General features: G+C 45.8%; 1 protein-coding gene across 1 annotated transcript in view; it reads right to left on the minus strand.

Moving 5' to 3' along the window:
- The window catches only part of axl (AXL receptor tyrosine kinase), a 326,648-nt gene that overhangs the window by 185,169 nt on the left and 118,663 nt on the right, over positions 1-22,816 (minus strand). Inside the window, exon 7 of the mRNA XM_078241607.1 lies at positions 7,729-7,912. Coding sequence (XP_078097733.1) covers positions 7,729-7,912 — 184 coding nt within the window. The remainder of the gene's footprint in view (positions 1-7,728; positions 7,913-22,816) is intronic.

Below are 22,816 nucleotides of genomic sequence, written 5' to 3' on the forward strand. Positions count from 1 at the left end.
CGATTCTGGCCTTGGGTGACTGTCTGTGTGGAGTTTGCACATTCTCCCCGTGTCTTCCTCTGGATGCTGCGGTTTTCTCCCACAGTCCAAAGATGCACAGGTTAGGGGATTGGCCATGCTAAATTGCCTCTTAGTGTCCCAAGATGTGTAGGTGCGGGGGATTAGTGAGGTAAATATGTGGATTACAGGAAAGGGCCTGAGTGGGATGTGCTGTTGGAGAGTCGGTGCAGACTCGATGGGCCGAATGGCCTCCCAATGCACTGTAGGAGTGCTATGGTTTGGTGAATAGATTTAAACAGTTGGAATAAATGCATTCTGGGTTAGAAACACTCTACTACAAACTCAGTGTTTGTGTGTGTGCATGATTACTTCCTGACATATCAGTGAACTGTGTGAATATGTCACACTCAGACTCAGAGCTATGACGGAATCAAGATCCCAGACTGGAATGACGATAAGGAAGTGGTTCGAGGATCTCAGCCTGATTTGGCCAGAATTAAACATTGCCTTATCAGGGATTGAATGAACATTGGCACTTCAGAGTCAGCAGGCTGCCAAGTCAAATACTTCATCCCTTTAATGTTTGGCAATCACATTAACTCCTATCAAAGTAGCATGTAAATTGGAAGAAATCGAATAATGAAACAAAATCCTAACTGTGTCTACAAACTGAGCCTCCTCCTCCTTTCTTATAAGGGAATACTGCATTGTGAGTGGCAAACTGTCAGAAGACAGGTTGGAAGGAATGTCGAGATTGGGATTTAACCCAACAATGTGCAGGAGTTTTAACCGCTGGCACCAATAGCTGGGCTCTCACCCAACAATAATTCAAATCCGCGACACAGAATTCCGCTGAACTGAAATACTTCCTGTTACTCTCTTTATGTTAAATTCCTGCAGGTTTAACACTTTGCTTCTTCATTGGAAATGTTATGGTCCATTCCCAGTGCTGGCAACACAGAGAGAAATCTGATGCAAACGTCTTTTGCTTTTCCATTAAGTTTCACTAGTGCCAGACAAGCCTGGTTCACTGGAAATCTTGGGTCTATTAAAAAAACTGGTGCCAACTAAAGCATCATCCACTCCTCAACGACAGCAGCATGGTGACAGAGTGGCTAGCACACTGCTGCCTCACAGCACCAGGGACCCGGGTTCACTGCTGCCTCACAGCACCAGGGACCCGGGTTCAATTCCGGCCTCGGGTCACTGTCTGTGTGGAGTTTGCAAGTTCTCCCCGTGTTTGCGTGGGTTTCTTCCAGATGCTCCGGTTTCCTCCCACAGTCCGAAAGACATGCTGGTTAGATGCATTGGCCGTGCTAAGTTCTCGCTCAGTGTACCCGAACAGCTGCCTGAGTGTAGCTGCTTGGAGATTTTCACAGTAACTTCATTACATTGTTAATGTAAGCTTACTTGTGAGACTAATAAATAAACTTTCAAGGTATTGTGTTTTTAAGTGTTGTTTTGATGGATAAATATTGGTTTGGACACCAGAGTGAAAAACCCCTGCTTCTCTACAAATACTACCATGGGTTATTTATGACCAGCTGACAGGTCTGAGGAATCACTCATTTAAAAATTTGACAATGCAGCACTCGCTCAGTGGCACACTGGAAAAGTAAACATGGATTATGGAGTAGGGATGTGAATCTACAACCTGCTAACTCAGAGCACAGGATGCAACCATCTGATCTAGAAGAGGCACTAGTGTAGAGGATGAAAAAGTGGGGGACAGGCTGAGCAAGTCACTCTTTCATTTCTCTTCAAAGGACGATAGCAGAGGAATGAACTGAGGACACCGAGCTAGTTTCGACATTGTACTAGACAGGGCAACTGAGGATGGAATAACCAGAAGCTGCCATCCATGGTTCGAGTTCACCATTCAGTCTTGACCTGGCGAGCTCCATTGGGGGATTAGGCATGTCCTGGTCCTCCACAATATTCATGGAGTCAATATCTTGGAGATTTTTTTTATTTATTTATTGTCACAAGTAGGCTTACATTAACACTGCAATGAAGTTATTGTGAAAATCCCCTCGTCGCCACACTCCAGTGCCTGTTCGGGTACACTGAGGGAGAATTTAGCCAACACACCTAACCAGCACGTCTTTTGGAGTGTGGGATGTGGTAATATAAACAGGGCCTAGTTTTAAGGCTGATAAAATTGGATATCCTAAATTAAAGAATTGGGCATATTAAAATCAAACACAGTCAAACCTCGGGCAGGCCAATTGTACAAATACACAAACATGTCTGGGCCTGACCCATCAATCACCCATCAGAGGTCGTTGCACTCTACTGAGACTGAGCAGGAGATCATTGCACCCCATTGAAATGCATCGGCCTATTGTTAGAAGCCCAGATCGGGCCAGACTTTCTGTCACCGAGAGTTCCTGCAGTTGGCTTATCTGATAACAGGTTACATGTCAGCAACAGCATAGAGATGGACACCTGGGGGCGGACCCTGGTGTCCTGTCAGGCAGACATCAAGAAACCCACTGGGTATTGGAACCCCCTCCTGGGACCTCATTGACCAGAAGCCAGAAAAGTTTCTGGAAAGGCAAGCAGGCAAGGGGATAAAGGGACACATTTTCAGACAGACCAGGAGCGAAGACCCGACGAAGGAGGCGACCTTGACCATCCGGAAGACTGACCAGAGAAGGAAGGAAGGAAGAAGCTGCCATCGAGATTCACCTTCGTGACGACAGACCAGAGGGACTCAGAATCGTGCCTGCAGTTCAACCAAACCATCTTGCGGGTAGTATACTTGAATCTGGGGTATCCTTTTGTTTTATGTGGGTAATTTAAGGGTTAATAGTGTTATTATTAACACACTTGTTGAACCTTTACTTGTGTTTGTCCTTTGTCCAACTTGCAAATAAGGACACCGGGGTAAAACCTTAGAGTAAGCAAACTGGTCGAAAGTATCTGAGAATTAACAGGTACAACAGGGAGGAAATCAGAGCACCTGGATAAAACCCGTGCAGACACGGGGAGAATTTGCAAACTCCACACAGACAGTGACCCATGTCAGGAATTGAACCCCAATCCCTGGGGCCCCACCGTGCCGTTATAAACCACATGAGGGAGCATCTTGAAAGGTAAGCGGCGCAGGCTTAGAGAGCCGAAGGGCCTGTTTCCTGTGCTGTACTGTTCTTTGTTCTTAGGTCCTCTTCATGACTCCCTTGCAAGCTATGATACTTACATGTCCATTTATCCACTATATACAGTACAAACAGAGAGTTAAAAAATTTTTTTAAATACTCATTGACAATTTTCCACTTTCCTAAATAATCCTTTTCACTATGCCTCAATAAAAGTGTCAATCATCCAGGCACTTTAAAGTATCAATATGAGAAACTGCAAGCACTTGAAACCTCGTAACCTTTTGTAAATAAACACTAAAATTAACAGCATAGATCAGGGAGCCAGAGCTGTTAATCAAGGAATGTTTTCTCTGGGTCTCCAGTGTTCTACTACTCGAATGAATGTCCGGGCTGTCTCTTTCTAAGACTTCACCTTCCTCAAGGTCTACAGCTCTCTGGAGAGCCAAACTATGGAGAGTGCAGAAGGCCACCACAAGATACTTGCAGGAGAAACTCCAGGGAATCACCTGACTAATCCATGCACCAGCCCTGTGCCCTCTGAGCCTGCGATGCTCAATCAGTTGTGAGTTTGATGCATTGTCCAACGTTGGTGAAGAGGGCATCTTTACCTGAATGATGCAGTTGCCTGGAAGATGCCATAGAGGTCCAAGCAATCCTTAATGATCCAGTGGGGAAGAAATTCAAGGCCACAGTTACCTTGACTGTTACTGGTAGTGCGTGTTAGTCAGTGGTTTGAGGTCCGCAGGTGAACAGATGTCATTTGCCCAGGGACTCACATGGTGGGATTTTCCGGCCGCGCTCGCTCCAAGACCGGAAAATCCCACCCCAAGACCGGAAAATCCCACCCAAGGTCAATGGACCTTTGCATGGTCCGCCCCCACTCGCTACGATTCCCGTGGTGGGCGGGACGGGAAAGTTCCACCCAGTCTCCTTCGACATTACTTCTCAGTCATATCTAGATTTTCTCAGGTCTGCCTGTAGACCCTATGCTCAGGACAGTGCCTTCTCCTTTGTGGACCTCGACCCGCTCCCCCCAGTCTCCTGATGCCCGGTGCTCTGTCCTCCCTGTGCCGGCTAGAGCTCCTCATCTCCACTGGCCCCGGTTTCAGAGGGAGCAGCCCCCCATTTCCAGCTGCAGACTTCCTGCTGTTCAGTTGGAGTCCAAGCAGCCTCATGCACTGCTCCAATGCCCATGCGATGCCAAGAAGGTGATGATCCCACCCCCAAACTGATAAAGTTCTCAATTATGACTCCTGTGCCTTGAGGGGCTGCTGCAATTTTTACTTTCAGGAGGTATGCCCTTTCACCCAGGGTAAATGTTTACATTTTCCTTTTCAAACCTCCACATCTCCCTATCCTAGTCGTTTCGAGTTGTTGTGAGACTGGCAGCTCCTAAATACCAGCTACCTGCGGAACATTGAAAATAATTGTAAAGATGGGCTTTTAACATCCTCCTAACACAATTATTTTGCCAGTTAAAGAGCGTGCGCGAGTTTGGAGGCTGGCATTTCCATCCCATAATCTGACAAGTATTCCTGACATTAGAAACAGGTGGACAATCCAGCCACACCATCACCCATTGGCTCCTCCATTTTGGCCTGAACTGCATCACAAAAATCCAGCCCCTGTGTTGCCATTGTTAATCAAGAATGAACATGGGAACAGGAGAAGTCTATTTAGCCCCTTGAGCCCCTACAGCTATAGAACCATACTATCCCTACAGTGGATTATGAGGCCATTGACAAGTCATAAAGCCAGTGGCTCTCATTGGTGTGAGCTCTGTTCATACTTCCCTGACCAGGAAGCTCTCAGTCGAATAGGTCACCATTCACAATAAAGAACATCTTTGAACCACTCCATGCTCTAGAATCATAGAATCTCTACAGTGCAGAAAGAGACCACTCAACCCATCAAGTCTGCATCAAATCACCGACAGAGCATCTTACCCAGGCCCTATCCCCGTAACCCCACATATTTGCTCTGCTAATCCCTCGACACTAAGGGGCAATTTAGCATGGCCAATCAGCCTAACCAGCACATCTTTCGGACTGTGGGACGAAACCGGAGCACCCGGAGGAAACCCACGCCGACACGGGGAGAATGTGCAAACTCCATACAGACAGTCACCCAACTGCCTGGTGCTGAGGCAGCAGTGCTGACCACTGTGACACTGTGCTGCCCTCCACTGTGCTACTCGGTCACTGGTCACCAAGTCACTGGTCACTCAGTCATTGGTCACCAAGTCACCGAGTCGCTGGTCATTCAGTAACTGGTCACTTGGTAACCAGTTACTGGTCACTCAGCATCAGGTTGGGGGATGATTCCAGCTTCATTTTTCTACAAATATCCATTTTGAATTGTTCCTGTTGAGTTTCTGTTGACAAGACCCAGCCAATCAAAACCCTTCCCTGGAGAATTAGCAAGAGGCAACATGGTTTTGTGAAGGGGAGGTCGTGTCTCACTAACTTGGTCAAGTTTTTTGAGGAAGTGACGAAGATGATTGATGAGGGTAGAGCAGTGGATGTTGTCTACATGGACTTCAGTAAGGCCTTTGACAAGGTCCCTCATGGCAGATTGGAGCAGAAGGTGAAGTCGCACAAGATCAGAGGTGAGCTGGCAAGATGGATACAGAATTGGCTCAGTCATAAAAGACAGGGGATAGCTGTGGAAGGGTGTGTTTCTGAATGGAGGGCTGTGACTACTAGCGTTCCTCAGGGATCAGTGCTGGGACCTTTGCTTTTTGTAATATATTTCTAAATGATTTGGAGGAAATGTAACTGGTTTGATTAGTAAGTTTGCGGATGACACAAAGGTTGGTGGATTTGCGGATAGTGATGAGGACTGTCAGAGGATATAGCAGGATATAGGTCGGTTGGAGACTTGGGCGGAGAGATGGCAGATGGAGTTCAATCCGGACAAATGTGGGGTAATGCATTTTGGAAGGTATAATACAGATGGGAAATGTACAGTAAATGGCAGAACCCTTCAGAGTATTAATAGGCAGAGGGATCTGGGTGTACAGGTACACAGGTCACTGAAAGTGGCAACACTGGTAGAGAAGGTAGTCAAGAAGGCATACGGCATGCTTGCCTTCATTGGCCAGGGCACTGAGTTTAAAAACTGGAAAGTCATGTTGCTGCTTTATAGAACCTTAGTTAGGCCGCACTTGGAATATAGTGTTCAATTCTGATTGCCACACTACCAGAAGGATGTGGAGACTTTGGAGAGGGTACAGAAAAGATTTACCAGGATCCAAAAGAGAAAATGCTGGAAAATCTTAGCAGGTCTGGCAGCATCTGTAAGGAGAGAAAAGAGCTGACACTTCGAGTCCAGATGACTCTTTGTCAAAGCTCAAAGATTTACCAGGATGTTACCTGGTATGGAGGGCATTAGCTGTGAGGAGAGGTTGGAGAAACTTGGTTTGTTCTCACTGGAACGACGGAGGTTGAGGGGCGACCTGATAGAAGTCTACAAGATTATGAGGGGCATGGACAGAGTGGATAGTCAGAAGCTTTTTCCCAGGGTGGAAGAGTCAATTATTAGGGGGCATAAGTTTAAGGTGCGAGGGGCAAGGTTTAAAGGAGATTACAAGACAAGTTTTTTACACAGAGGGTGGTGGGTGCCTGGAACTCGCTGCTGGGGGAGGTAGTGGAAGCGGATACGATAGTGACTTTTAAGGGGCGTCTGGACAAATACATGAATAGGATGGGGATAGTGGGATATGGCCCCCGGAAGGGTAGGGGGTTTAGTTCAATCGGGCAGCATGGTTGGTGCAGACTTGGAAGGCCGAAGGGCCTGTTCCTGTGCTGTAATTTTCTTTGTTCTTTGAGAGTTAGTATGTAAAGACTCGCATTGGTATAGCACCGAAGGATATCCCAAAGATCTTTACTACCAGTAACATACTGGTTTTAGCAAGTAGTCACTGCACAGCGCAGGAATGGAGCAGTTAATTCTCACACTAACACTCCAGACCAGGTCATCTGTTTTCAGGTATTAGGTCAAGGAATCATACATATTTATATAAAAAATAGTCAATCTACTAATATTGTGAAATGAAACCTCAATTCAACATTTCACCTTAAAAACATGACCTCTGATAATATAGCATTGCCTGAGTAATGCTCTGGAAGCATCAATCTCAACTGAGAAGTTTAAAATATTTAAATTTTATTTATTAGGGCCACAATTAGGCTGACATTAACACTGCAATGAAGTTACTGTGAAAATCCCCTAGTCACCACACTCGGGCGCCTGTTCAGGTACACTGAGGGAGAATTTAGCATGGCCAATGCACCATACCAGCATGTCTTTCGAACTGTGGGAGGAAACCGGAGCACTCGAAGAAAACCCACGCAGGCACAGGGAGAACATGCTGATTTCGCACAGTCACCCAAGCCAGGAATCGAACCCGGGTCCTTTGCGCTGTGAGGCAGCAGTGGTAACCACTGTGCCATCGTGCCGCCCTAGAAGTCTTTGATCTTCAGACTTAAGGGGTATGAGTGCTACCTAAGGAGACAAAGTTGAATGTGTGAAGCACGTCCATTGAGCTCACTCCCTCCCCAATCCAAGCACAGCCCCTCTACCCCAGGTTGTACTGGAGAATTAACAGTGTTTCCACCCTCACCTCCTTCAGATGTTTGTGCTGTCACCCAGCTGGTCCATGGCGAAATGCCAATTCCAGTGCTACAGGCTAACCGGATCTTATAATGTGAGTACGGTGTCAGTCCTCTGATCACATGGCTGAGGGGTGGGATAGAGATATCTTCCAAATAGACCTCTTGGCTGAGGTTATCTTTGGACAGTTCGACCTGAAAAAGAAAACAGGAAAAGCAAACGTGTCATTTTCAAAAATTAAATGCTGTTCCCCACAATCTGGCCCCATTCACATGTAAAGCAAAGGTTGCTGAAAAAAACAGAAGTGGTCACTAAAGAAAGGAAATTACACAACAATGTGCTCATGGATATGTTCCACATCCTTGAACCCATGTAAACAAAGTGTCTTACAAGTCGAAACTTAGGAGTATATGTGGGCAAAGAACAGTTCATGATTCCTCAGAAATCGAATCTCAGGTCGTCTTAACTTGCTTTCATATTCGGCGCTGACAATGTCTCCTCACCCTCTAGGTTTCTTTCTCCAGATCAACTCAATTCAATACATTATGATTCAACTCGTTCCTCCCATACTCTTTTCAACCCCTGTACCTGCTATACTGAGGCCTCAGGCATGCCTGGGAGTGGTATTATCACTAGACTATTAATCCAAAAACTCAGCTAATGTTCTGGGGGTCCGGGTTCGAATCCCACCAGGGCAGATGGTGAAGTTTGAATTCAATGAAAACTATCTGGAATTAAGAACCTACTGATGACCATTAACCATTGTTGATTGTTGGGAAAACCCAACTGGTTCACTAATGTCCTTTCAGGAAGGAAATCTGCCGTCCTTATCCGTCCTGGCCTACATGTGACTCCACAGCCACAGAAATGTGGTTGACTCTCAACAGCCATCTGAAATTGCCTAGCATATCACTCCTTCTCAAGGGCAACTAGGAATGGGCAATAAATGCTGACCAGCCAGCAATGCCCAGGTCCCACGAATGAATAAAGAAAAGCTAGGCCTCTCAATTTCCTTTATTCTAGAAGACCTAGAGTGCAGCTCCATATCACTTCCTGCCTTCTTACCCACATAACAGGCTGACAGGAGGCTGATAGGTAGCAGAGGCCAATAAGAGTCTCCCATCAGATGTGGGTGTGAAAATTGAATTTGGTCCAGTTCAGGATAATTTAGCAAAAACTCAAAATGATTCTGAGCCAGAAGCTTGAGTCTCGTGGACACCCATCAAGAGAGACAAACAGCATCATTCAAGTATATTTTGCAGAGAGTCAATGCCAGTCTGCAGATCCTGGAGAAACTGACCCAGATTTTCTATACTGAGGTGAGACGCCTGAATCAGGAAATGTCCTTGACTTGCTGGACCCGCCTGGGCAGAAAGACTCCAAATGTCATGATCTTCATTCTGGGAAGGGGGTGGTGAGTTTGGGGTGATCCTGGAAGCATCCAAGTTTGCATAATAAGTCTATTGAGTTCCATTGAAGTTCTGCTTAAACCTGTTCTCATTATGCATGCTTAGCTGAGAGCCCAGTCTCAGAAAAGGATTATCTCAGGATAAGAGGATTCTATTTTGACAACTTTGTTGTTCTTTATGTGATTTCTTTGATCAATGTCTGTAAGTTTATTTGTACAAAATGAAGAGATGGGAAGTGTTTGACGCCTCCGTCATTAATACTTTTATGGTCTGTTTGACACTTTCATAGAGTTGTAGGAAAAGTAATTATTTTTCAAATGAAGATTTGTGAATAGTTTTCTTTGAGTAGTTCCACACATGCCATTCTTACCATAGCTCATTGCTTCTATAGCTAATTTATACTGGAAATGAGTGTAGAAGGGCAAGGTGTAAGGGCAAGGTGTAAGGGCAAGGTGTAAGGGCAAGGGGTAAACATGGGGGCTATGAGGTGCTATAGGGATGGATGGGAGCCATGAATTGAAGAATTGAATGGAAGAAGTATGGGCGGGGATGGGGGGAGGTGGTCCTTGAACTACAGGTGATGTCGGAGCTGGTGCAATTTCACAAACTATATCGAGACGAGGGAGGAGGGATACCATCAGCTGGGAAGTGCAGGGTGTGGGTTCAGTACAATGCCCGTGAAAATAGGAATGCAGGAATGGGGCTGCAATTCCTGCGAATGCCATTTTGAAATTGCACTGCATCTGTACTAATCAAAGAAAATCCAGCCCACTATATAGTTTTGGCACTATAGTTATACGGCACGGGGTCCTGTTAGAGTACAGTCCTACAGGGCCTGGTTCTTGATGTGGTACAGTTATACAGGCAGTGGCTCCAGTTTAGATACATTTATATAGACATGAACTCTTGTCATACAGTTGTACTGGTTCCTATTGGGGAACAGTTATACAGGCATTGGCCCCTTTGGGATCCTGTCGGGACTATAGTTATTCAGGCACTGACACTTGCTGGGATACAGAGGCACTGGCTCTTGTTGGGTACAGTTATATAGACACTGACCCTCAGAGTACAGTTATACAGTCACTACTCTCGGGGTACAGTTATACAGACACTGACTCTTGGGATACAGTTATACAGGCACTGACTCCCAAGGTACAATTACAAAGGGACTGACTCTTATTGGGGTACAGTTATACTGGTACTGGCCCTTGTTGGGTACAGTTATTCAGGCTCTGGCAGTCAAGGTACAGTTATACATGTGCTGGCTCTCAAGGTGCAGTTACAAAGGGACTGACTCTGGTTAGAGTACAATTATATAGGCAATGAATCTTGTTGGGGTCCAGTTATTCAGGCACAGTCTGCCAGAGTAGTTATAAATGCACTGACTCTGATTGGGGTACAGTTATACTGATACTGGCTCTTGTTGGGTACAGTTATTCAGGCGCTGACTGTCAGGTACAGTCAGAAAGGCAGTGGCTCTCATTGGTGTGAGATCTGTTCACAATTACTTGACCTCAGTCGAATGGGTCACCATTCACAAGGAAGAACATCTTTGAACCACTCCGTGCTCTAGAATCATAGAATCCCTACGGTGCAGAAAGAGACCATTCGGCCCATCAAATCTGCATCAAAGCTCTGACAGAGCACCTTACCCAGGCCCTATCCTTGTAACCCCCTGTATTTTCCCCGCTAATACCCCCAACCTACACATTTTGGGACACTAAGGGGCAATTTAGAATGACCAATCCACCTAACCAGCACATCTTTGGAGTGTGGGAGCAACCCTGGAGCATCTGGAGGAAACCCACGCAGACACGGGAAGAATGTGCAAACTTGGGGCGGCGCAGTGGTTCAGTGGTTAGCACTGATGCCTCCCAGGGTTCAATTCCAGCCTCGGATCACTGTCTGTGTGGAGTTTCACAACACTAGGTTAAAGTCCAACAGGTTTATTTGGTAGTACGAGCTTTCGGAGCATTGCCTCTTCATCACCTGATGAAGGGGCAACGCTCCGAAAACTCATGCTACCAAATACACCTGTTGGACTTTAACCTGGTATTGTGAGACTACTTACTGTGCCTACCCCAGTCCAACGCCGGCAACTCCACATCATGTGTGGAGTTTGCATGTTCTCTCCATGCCTGCGTGGGTTTCCTCTGGGTGCCCCGGTTTCCTCCCACAGTCCAAATACATGCGGGTTAGGTTGATTGGCCATGCTAAATCATAGAATCATCATAGAAACCTTACAGTACAGAAAGAGGCCATTTGGCCCATCTAGTCTGCACCGACCACAGTCCCACCCAGGCCCTACCCCCACATCCCTACATATTTTACCCGCTAATCCCTCTAATCTACGCATCCCAGGACAATTTTATCATGGCCAATCAACCTAACCTGCACATCTTTGAACTGTGGGAGGAAACCGGAGCACCCGGAGGAAACACACGCAGACACGAGGAGAATGTGCAAACTCCACACAGACAGTGACCCAAGCCGGGAATCGAACACAGGTCCCTGGAGCTGTGAAGCAGCAGTACTAACCACTGTGCTACCGTGCCGCCCCTTAGTTGCCCCTTAGTGTCAGGGGATTAGCAGGGTAAAGCTGAGGGGTAATGGGAATAAGGCCTGGGTGGGATTGTGGTTGGTGCAGACTCAATGGGCCGAATGGCCTCCTTCTGCACTGTAGGAACTCTATGATTCCACACAATCACTCAAGGTAGGAATTGAGCCTGGGCCCTTGATGCTGTGAGGCAGCAGTGCTAACCACCACAGGCACTTTTTTTGTTTACAGGCACTGATTCTCAGGTTACAGTTTAACAAGCACTGGGGTAGTTATATAGGCCATGGCTTTCATTGGGGTACAGTTATCCAGGCACTTGTTTCCTGCCAGTGCCTCGCTGAAACACATGGACATCATTGAATTAGTTCACTGGGTGTGACCTCCCATTCTAATCATTTGCCCTGTCCATGCATTTTGCAAGGGAAATCTCACTGGGCAGCCACCAGTTAGGGAAGCCTGCATAAAGATCTCAGGGAGCCAAGCTGAAGTGGAGTGTGCCCACCTACTGCCAACTCAGATAGAGACCTCCTACCTCCTATCACCACCCTGAACTCAGGTCCCAGGGGTTTCTACAGCTTTAGTTCACTCCCCAAGTACAAGGCAGGCAGGATAAAGATTGAGTAATATGCCTCGGTTCAGTGAATGAAAGGACACAGGAGAAACTCACTGTGAAACTCCAGAATAGAGAAGTGAAAGAGATGAGTTTACAAATCCAATCTATTCATTGACCTCACTAACCCCATTGATGAAATGCTGTGTCCTGCTAATCTCCTTGGACACTTTGTGAGAGAACTTAATACTGCACTTTGTATCATTTTACAAATGGACAGTCAGCAGAAAGTAGAGAGTCGGGATAAATGGGTCTTTTTCAGGTTGGCAGGATGTAACTATTGGGGTGCCACAGGGTTCAGTCCTCAGGCCCCAGCTATTTACAATCTATATTAATGACTTGGATACAGGGCTATTAGGTACCAAAGCTAAATTTGCAGATGACACTAAGGTGGGATAGTAAGTTGTGATAATGAAATAAGAAATTTACAAATGGATATGGATTGGTTACGTGAATGGGACAAAATTTGGCAGATGGAGTTGAAACATGGTAAGAATGAGGCTATCTATTTTGGTGGGAAAAGTACAACGGTAAATTATTATCTAAATGGAGAGAAACTTCAGAGTGCTTCAGTGCAGAGAGATCTGGGTGTCCTTGTGCATGAATAGAATAATACGCAGGTCCAGCAGGTAATAAGGAAGGCAAAAGGAATCTTGGAATTTATTGCTAAAGGAATAGAATATAAAAGTCAGGAAGTGGTGCTGCAACTGTACAAAGCATTAGTGAGAGCGCACTTAGAATATTGTGTACAGTCTTGGTCCCCTTACTTGAGGAAGGATGCAGTTGCATTGGAGGCAGTTCAGAGGAGGTTCATTAGATTGATTCCAGAGATGAGGGGTTTGTCTTATGAAGAGCATAATCAAGGACCCCATGCACCCCAGACATTCTCTCTTCCACCTTCTTCCATCGGGAAAAAGATACAAAAGTCTGAGGCCACGTACCAATCAACTCAAAAACAGCTGCTTACTTGCTGTCATCAGACTTTTGAATGGACCTACCTTGCATTAAGTTGATCTTTCTCTACACCCTAGCTATGACTTTTCACTGTACTCTAATACATGTGACAATAATAAATCAAATCAAAAATCAAAGAGAGATAGGGTCTATACTGCCTGAAGTTTAGAAGAATTAGAGGAGATCTAATTAAGGTGTACAAGATGATCAGGGGATTGACAAAGTAAATGTGGAGAGGATGTTTCCTCTTGTAGGACAATCATTGGGGTCCGTTATACAGGCACTCACTGTCAGGATACAGTACATGTGCTGGCTCTCAAGGTACAGTTACAAAGGGACTGACTCTGGTTGGAGTACAGTTATATAAGCACTGACTCTCGTTAGGGTCGTTATTCAGGCACTATGTCAGGGTACAGTTATAAATGCACTGATGATCAGAGTGATTGGGGTACAGTTATACTGGTACTGGCTCTTGTTGTGTACAGTTCTGCACTCTCTCCTTTCTGCATTCTTTCCTTTCCTTCCCTATGTACGGTATGCTTGGTCTGTATAGCGCGCAAGAAACAATACAAATACGTGTGATAATAATAAATCATATCAAAATCAAAGAGAGATTGGGCAGTTTAGGAGCCTATAATGCCTGAAGTTTAGAAGAATTAGAGGAAATCTAATTGAGGTGTACAAAATGATAAGAGGATTGACAAAGTTGACGTGGAGAGGATGTTTCCTCTTGTAAGGCAATCTAGAACAAGAGTTTTAGGATAAAGGTGACAGATTTAAAACAGACGATGAGAAATTCCTTCTTTCAAAGGGTTGTGAGTCTTTGGAATTCACTCCCCCACGGTGCAGTGAATGCTAGAAGATTGAGTAAATTTAAAGAAGAAGTGGACAGATATTTAATTAGTAAGGATTTGAAGGGTTATGGTGAACAGGCAGGAAAATGGAGTTGAGGCTGAGATGAGATCAGCCATGATCGTATTAAATGGCGGAGCAGGCTCGAGGGGCTGAATGGCCTACTCCTGCTCCTCGTTCTCATGGTGTCAATGTGAAACTACAGTCAAGATTACAAATTAATTGATTCCGTTCACAACAGTTGTGATGTTACACGTGGTTTCAGAATTCAGCTTGTCTTTGATCTCTGAAGCAAGACTCTATCATCCTGGAGAGGCAGTTTAGCAGACTTAGACTGTGGGCACATTCCATCCAAACTAGATCCCACTGTCTCTCATGTTAATAAACACATGCACTTCATAGCAAAGCTAAGTGGGCAAAGACCAGTATTTACTCAGGGTTGAGGTCCTATTCTAGGTTGACATTCCCAGTGCAATAATGAGGGTGTATCGAACTCATGGTCATAGAATCAAGAGGTCTACAGCCCTTCAGCCCATCGTGTCTGCGCCAGTCAAAGACAAACCACCTTACTATTCTAATCCCATTTTCCAGTAATTGGCCCATAGCTTTGTATGCCTTGGCATCGCAAGTGCACATCTAAATACTTCTTAAATGTTATGAGGGTCTTTGCTCCCACCACCCTTTCAGGCAGATAGCTCCAGAGTCCCACCATCCTCTGGGAGAAAAAGGGTTTTCTCACATCCCCTCGAAAACTGCCCCTTACAAAGAAAGAACAAAGAAAGAACAAAGAACAGTACAGCACAGGAAACAGGCCCTTCGGCCCTCCAAGCCTGTGCCGCTCCTTGGTCCAACTAGACCAATCGTTTGTATCCCTCCATTCCCAGACTGCTCATGTGACTATCCAGGTAAGTCTTAAACGATGTCAGCGTGCCTGCCTCCACCACCCTACTTGGCAGCGCATTCCAGGCCCCCACCACCCTCTGTGTAAAAAACGTCCCTCTGATATCTGAGTTATACTTCGCCCCTCTCAGCTTGAGCCCGTGACCCCTCGTGATCGTCACCTCCGACCTGGGAAAAAGCTTCCCACTGTTCACCCTATCTATACCCTTCATAATCTTGTACACCTCTATTAGATCTCCCCTCATTCTCCGTCTTTCCAAGGAGAACAACCCCAGTCTACCCAATCTCTCCTCATAGCTAAGACCCTCCATACCAGGCAACATCCTGGTAAACCTTCTCTGCACTCTCTCTAACGCCTCCACGTCCTTCTGGTAGTGCGGCGACCAGAACTGGACGCAGTACTCCAAATGTGGCCTAACCAGCGTTCTATACAGCTGCATCATCAGACTCCAGCTTTTATACTCTATACCCCGTCCTATAAAGGCAAGCATACCATATGCCTTCTTCACCACCTTCTCCACCTGTGTTGCCACCTTCAAGGATTTGTGGACTTGCACACCTAGGTCCCTCTGTGTTTCTATACTCCTGATGACTCTGCCATTTATTGTATAACTCCTCCCTACATTATTTCTTCCAAAATGCATCACTTCGCATTTATCCGGATTAAACTCCATCTGCCACCTCTCCGCCCAATTTTCCAGCCTATCTATATCCTGCTGTATTGCCCGACAATGCTCTTCGCTATCCGCAAGTCCAGCCATCTTCGTGTCATCCGCAAACTTGCTGATTACACCAGTTACACCTTCTTCCAAATCATTTATATATATCACAAATAGCAGAGGCCCCAGTACAGAGCCCTGCGGAACACCACTGGTCACAGACCTCCAGCCGGAAAAAGACCCTTCCACCACTACCCTCTGTCTCCTTTGGCCAAGCCAGTTCTCCACCCATCTAGCCACTTCTCCTTGTATCCCCTGAGCCTTAACCTTCTTAACCAACCTGCCATGTGGGACTTTGTCAAATGCCTTACTGAAATCCATATAGACAACATCCACGGCCCTTCCTTCATCAACCGTTTTTGTCACTTCCTCAAAAAACTCCACCAAATTTGTAAGGCACGACCTCCCTCTTACAAAACCATGCTGTCTGTCACTAATGAGATTGTTCCGTTCTAAATGCACATACATCCTGTCTCTAAGAATCCTCTCCAACAACCTCCCTACCACGGACGTCAAGCTCACCGGCCTATAATTTCCTGGGTTATCCCCGCTACCCTTCTTAAACAACGGGACCACATTCGCTATCCTCCAATCCTCAGGGACCTCACCCGTGTCCAAAGAAGCGACAAAAATTTCCGTCAGAGGCCCAGCAATTTCATCTCTCGTCTCCCTGAGCAGTCGAGGATAGATGCCATCAGGCCCTGGGGCTTTGTCAGTTTTAATGTTCCCTAAAAAACCTAACACTTCCTCTCTTGTAATGGAGATTTTCTCTAACGGGTCAACACCTCCCTCCGAGACACTCCCGGTTAACACGCCCCTCTCCTTCGTGAATACCGATGCAAAGTATTCATTTAGGATCTCCCCTATTCCCTTGGGTTCTAAGCATAATTCCCCTCCTTTGTCCCAGAGAGGTCCGATTTTCTCCCTGACAACTCTTTTCTTCCTAACGTCTGAATAGAATGCCTTAGGATTCTCCTTAATCCTGCCTGCCAAGAACATCTCGTGACCTCTTTTTGCCCTTCTAACTCCCCGTTTAAATCTATGCCCCCTAGTCACTGATCGCTCCATCAAGGGGAAAAGTTTCTTCCTGTCCACTGAAATGTCAGAGATTCAATTCTTTAGGATGGGACAATAGGCCAAAGGCACATTTTCCTTGTCAGGCAGATGCAAAAGATCCCAAGGAATCAGAGGAAGAAAGGTAGGCGGGTTCTTCCCGGTGTCTTGGACAATGTTCATTCCACAGCCAATAGCATTTAAAATAGATTATCAGGTTTATATCACATTGCTGTGCACAGGGTATCACAACAGTGACTCCAATTCACAAGCACTTCATCAGCTGTTTAGATCTTTTGAGATATAGAACATAGAACATAGAACATTACAGCGCAGTACAGGCCCTTCGGCCCTCGATGTTGCGCCGACCAGTGGTACCAATCTAAAGCCCCTCTAATCTACACTATTCCAATATCATCCATATGTTTATCCAATAACCATTTGAATGCTCTCAACGTTGACGAGTCCACTACTGCTGCAGGCAGGGCATTCCACGCCCTTACTACTCTCTGAGTAAAGAACCTACCTCTAACATCTGTCCTATATCTCTCACCCCTCAATTTAAAGCTATGTCCCCTCGTGCTAGCCATCACCATCCGAGGAAAAAGGCTCTCACTATCCACCCTATCTAATCCTCTGATCATCTTGTATGCCTCTATTAAGTCACCTCTTAACCTTCTTCTCTCTAACGAAAACAACCTCAAGCCCCTCAGCCTTTCCTCATACGATTTTCCCACCATACCAGGCAACATCCTGGTAAATCTCCTCTGCACCCTTTCCAACACTTCCACATCTTTCCTATAATGCGGTGACCAGAACTGTACGCAATACTCCAAGTGCGGCTGCACCAGAGTTTTGTACAGTTGCAGCATGACCTCCTGGCTCCGAAACTCAATCCCTCTACCAATAAAAGCTAACACACCGTACGCCTTCTTAACAACCCTATCAACCTGGGTGCCAACTTTCAGGGATCTATGCACATGGACACCCAGATCCCTCTGTTCATCCACACTACCAAGTATCTTACCATTAGCCCAGTACTCTGTATTCCTGTTACTCCTTCCAAAGTGAATCACCTCATGCAGCACATATGCAGCACACAAGGAAGGTACTACAGGAATGAACACATGCAGCAGTCTGGAATTATAGCAGATAGGCCAGAAGCAGACTGGGTTTGTGCAGCTCAGTAATGTTTTGGATAGAAATTCCCTCTCTGAGATAGAACATAGGACACAGAACATTCGGCCCTCGATGTTGCGCCAACCTGTGAAACCAATCTAAAGCCCATCTAACCTACACGATTCCAATATCATCCATATGTTTATCCAATGACCCTTTAAATGCCCTTAAAGTTGACGAGTCCACTACTGTTGCAGGCAGGGCATTCCACGCCCTTACTACTCTCTGAGTAAAGAACCTACCTCTGACATCTGTCCTATATCTATCACCCCTCAATTTAAAGCTATGTCCCCTCGTGCTAGCCATCACCATCCGAGGAAAAAGGCTCTCACTATCCACCCTATCTAATCCTCTGATCATCTTGTATGCCTCTATTAAGTCACCTCTTAACCTTCTTCTCTCTAATGAAAACAGCCTCAAGTCACTCAGCCTTTCCTCATAAGACCTTCCCACCATACCAGGCAACATCCTGGTAAATCTCCTCTGCACCCTTTCCAATGCTTCCACATCCTTCCTATAATGTGGCGACCAGAACTGTACGCAATACTCCAAGTGTAGCCACACCAGAGTTTTGTACAGCTGCAACATGACATCATGGCTCCGAAACTCAATCCCTCTACCAATAAAAGCTAACACACTGTACGCCTTCTTAACAACCCTATCAACCTGGGTGCCAACTTTCAGGGATCTATGCACATGGACACCGAGATCTCTCTGCTCATCCACACTACCAAGTATCTTACCATTAGCCCAGTACTCTGTATTCTTGTTACTCCTTCCAAAGTGAATCACCTCACACTTTTCCGCATTGAACTCCATTTGCCACCTCTCAGCCCAGCTCTGCAGCTTATCTATGTCCCTCTGTAACCTGCAACATCCTTCCGCACTGTCCACAACAACAACGACTTTAGTGACATTCGCATATTTACTAACCCAGCCTTCTCCGCCCTCATCAGGATGAACATATCCCATCAGCCACCACCCTCTGTCTTCTTACAGCTAGCCAATTTCTGATCCAAACTGCAAAATCACCCTCAATCCCATGCCTCCGTATTTTCTGCAATAGCCTACTGTGGGAAACCTTATCAAACGCTTTACTGAAATCCATATACACCACATCAACTGCTTTACCCTCACCCACCTCTTTGGTCACCTTCTCAAAGAACTCAATAAGGTTTGTGAGGCACGACCTACCTTTCATTGACTGTCCCTAATCAAATTGTTCCTTTCTAGATGATTATAAATCCTAACTCTTATAATCCTTTCCACAACTTTGCCCACAACAGAAGTAAGGCTCACTGGTCTATAATTACCAGGGTTGTCTCTACTCCCCTTCTTGAACAAGGGGATAACATTTGCTATCCTCCAGTCTTCTGGCACTATTCCTGTAGACAGTGACGACATAAAGATCAAAGCCAAAGGCTCTGCAATCTCCTCCCTAGCTTCCCAGAGAATCCTAGGATAAATCCCATCCGGCCCAGGGGACTTATCTATTTTCACACTTTCCAGAATTGCTAACACCTCCTCCTTATTAACCTCAATCCCGTCTAGTCTAATAGCCTGTATCTCAGTATTCTCCTCGACAACATTGTCTTTTTCCTGTGTGAATACTGACGAAAAATATTCATTTAGCGCCTCTCCTATCTCTTCGGACTCCACGCACAACTTCCCACTACTATCCTTGACTGGCCCTAATCTTACCCTAGTCATTCTTTTATTCCTGACATACCTATAGAAAGCTTTAGGGTTTTTCTTGATCCTACCTGCCAAAGACTTCTGATGTCCCCTCCGGGCTCTTCTTAGCTCTCTCTTCAGGTCCTTCCTGGCTAACTTGTAACTCTCAAGCGCCCTAACTGAGCCTTCATGTCTCATCTTAACATAAGCCTCCTTCTTCCTCTTCACAAGAGATTCAACTTCTTTAGTAAACCACGGTTCCCTCGCTCGACCACTTCCTCCCTGCCTGACAGGTACATACTTATCAAGGACACGCAGTAGCTGTTCCTTGAACAAGCTCCACATTTCAATTGTCCCCATCCCCTGCAGATTTCTTCCCCATCCTATGCATCCTAAATCTCGCCTAATCACATCATAATTTCCTTTCCCCCAGCTATAACACTTGCCCTGCGGTACATACCTATCCCTTTCCATCGCTAAAGTAAACGTAACCGAATTGTGGTCACTATCACCAAAGTGCTCACCTACCTCCAAATCTAACACCTGGCCTGGTTCATTACCCAGTACCAAATCCAATGTGGCCTCGCCTCTTGTTGGCCTATCTACATACTGTGTCAGGAAACCCTCCTGCACACATTGGACAAAAACTGACCCATCTAAAGTACTCGAACTATAGCGTTTCCAGTAAATATTTGTAAAGTTAAAGTCCCCCAGTACAACTACCCTGTTACTTTCACTCCTATCTAGAATCATCTTTGCAATCCTTTCCTCTACATCTCTGGCACTTTTCGGAGACCTATAGAAAACTCCCAACAGCGTGACCTCTCCTTTCCTGTTTCTAACCTCAGCCCATATAACCTCAGATGACTTATACCTTGTGTGAATTTAAAGATTAAGGAGTAGGTAGGAGCAGAACTTATGGGCTCTGCACTGAACACACGGTTTTGTTTATGGAAAGACTTGGGGTTGTTCTCTTTAAAAGCAGAGGAGGTTCGATTGAGATGTTTCAAATCATGAAAGGGTTTTGATGGAATAAAATAACGAAATACTGTTTCCAGTGGCTGAAAGCTTGCTAACTGGAATCCAATTTATTAAACAAACATTCAAAATAAACAACACACATCACTGAACCCTTTTACATGAATATTCCATGAATCAGAGCTGCTAACAATAGTTCACTCAGAACATTTTTTGCAGTTCGTTCATAACACTTTTTCTACTCGTTTGTGCAACATAGGTGTTGCTGGCTGGTCAGCATTTATTTCCCACTGCTAGCTGCCCTTGAGAAGGAGGAGGCAAGCTGCCTTCTTGAAACGCTGCAGTCCATGTGCTTTGAGATCCTTGCCCAAAATCAGAAGGTGACCAGGGAAGGATAGCAGTAGGTTATGGTATCATGTACAAACACATGATTAACATCTCTTCCATCAGAAGAGGAGTGAGGAATTTTCTCCAAATGTGTTAAATGTCTGGCAGTAATTTTCAGCTTTTTTGTTTTAACATTTTGTTCTCAGGATGAGGGGATTGTGAAAGGCCACGTTTCTGCACATTCCTAGTATTGCCCAACAGATGCTCGTAACTGTTCCATTTTTATTCTAAAATTTTCCCCATGTGGAAAGTCTGTTTGATGGGTTAACTATAGTTCAATAAGAAACACCTTTTTCACCCGTGCCAGAAGACAGGGCGGCACGGTAGCACAGTGGTTAGCAATGCTGCTTCACAGCTCCAGGGACCCGGGTTCGATTCCCGGCTCGGGTCGCTGTCTGTGTGGAGTTTGCACATTCTCCTCGTGTCTGCGTGGGTTTCCTCTGGGTGCTCCGGTTTCCTCCCACAGACCAAAGATGTGCGGGGTAGGTTGATTGGCCATGCTAAAATTGCCCCTTAGTGTCCTGAGATGCGTCGGTTAAAGGGATTAGCGGGTGGATATGGGGGTAGGGCCTGGGTGGGATTGTGGTTGGTGCAGACTCGATGGGCCGAATGGCCTCTTTCTGCACTGTAGGGTTTCTATGATTCTATGAAGGTGATGGATTGAGGACCCACTTCATAGACTTGAGCACAATATCTAGGACTTTCTAATTTTCCAGTGCCTCAGGATTTATTCACTTTCCTTGAAGAGTTTTGCCACCCATTTATAATCACAGAATAATATTCAAAGATATTGTCAAGACTCCTGACTATGAGCTACTTTCACTTCCCCAAGCTATCAAGGCCAATTCTTTCTTCACACCTCACCTTTCAAAACGCCCAAACATTCCAGAACTAGAAAGAAAGGATTGGCATTTTCTCCTGGATTCGCTAGCAGCAAGAACTGCTTAGCCTTGGAACAGGCTGCTACGACTTTGCCTTTTCATAATAATACTGGTGGTCTCGGGCCCAGTCAGGGGGTTTGGAGCTCTGGAAACTCAACAGCACCAATGGGAAAGGTGCAAGCTGCTAATATAGACCAGGCTCGCTGACGCACCATTACTGGCCTGCACAGCAGCACAGAAATGAACAAAATCCCAGTCGACAAATCCATTAAGGTGGAAGGGAAACTCCCCCGTACAAGACCCCCATGGAGGCCATAGAGAGAAATGAAAACAAGGATGAGAATTTTCGGAGAAAAATGTTGTTCTTAATACATCTTATGACCTCAGGAAACCCCAGTGCAAAATATTCTTGAAGTATAGTCAGTGTTTTAATATCAGGAACACAGCAAGCTCCCAGAAACTGCAGGGTGATAACCTTTTGGGCGGCACGGTGGCACAGTCGTTAGCACTGCTGCCTCACAGCGCCAGGGACCCCGGTCCAATTCCCACCTTGGGTTACTGTCTGTGTGGAGTTTGCCCATTCTCCCGTATCTGTGTGGATTTTCTCCGGGTGCTCTGGTTCCCTCCCACAGTCGCATTCCAACCATTATCTTGTAAATTGCGTTTGTGTCTATATACACCCTGTTTGTGAACCCAACTCCTGAAGAAGGAGCGAGACTCCGAAAGCTTGTGCTGCCAAATAAACCTGTTGGACTTTAACCTGGCGTTGTGAGACTTCTTCCTGTGTTCCTCCCACAGTCCAGAGATGTGCAGGTTAGGTGGATTGGCCAAATTGCTAAAATGACCCTTAATGTCAAGGAAATTAGTAGGGTAAATACGTAGGGTTATGGGGACAGGGTCTGGGTGGGATTGTTGTCAGTGCAGGCTCAAACGACTGAATGGCTT

Source organism: Mustelus asterias, chromosome 24 (genome assembly GCF_964213995.1).
Source record: "Mustelus asterias chromosome 24, sMusAst1.hap1.1, whole genome shotgun sequence".
Classification (NCBI taxonomy): Eukaryota; Metazoa; Chordata; class Chondrichthyes; order Carcharhiniformes; family Triakidae; genus Mustelus; species Mustelus asterias.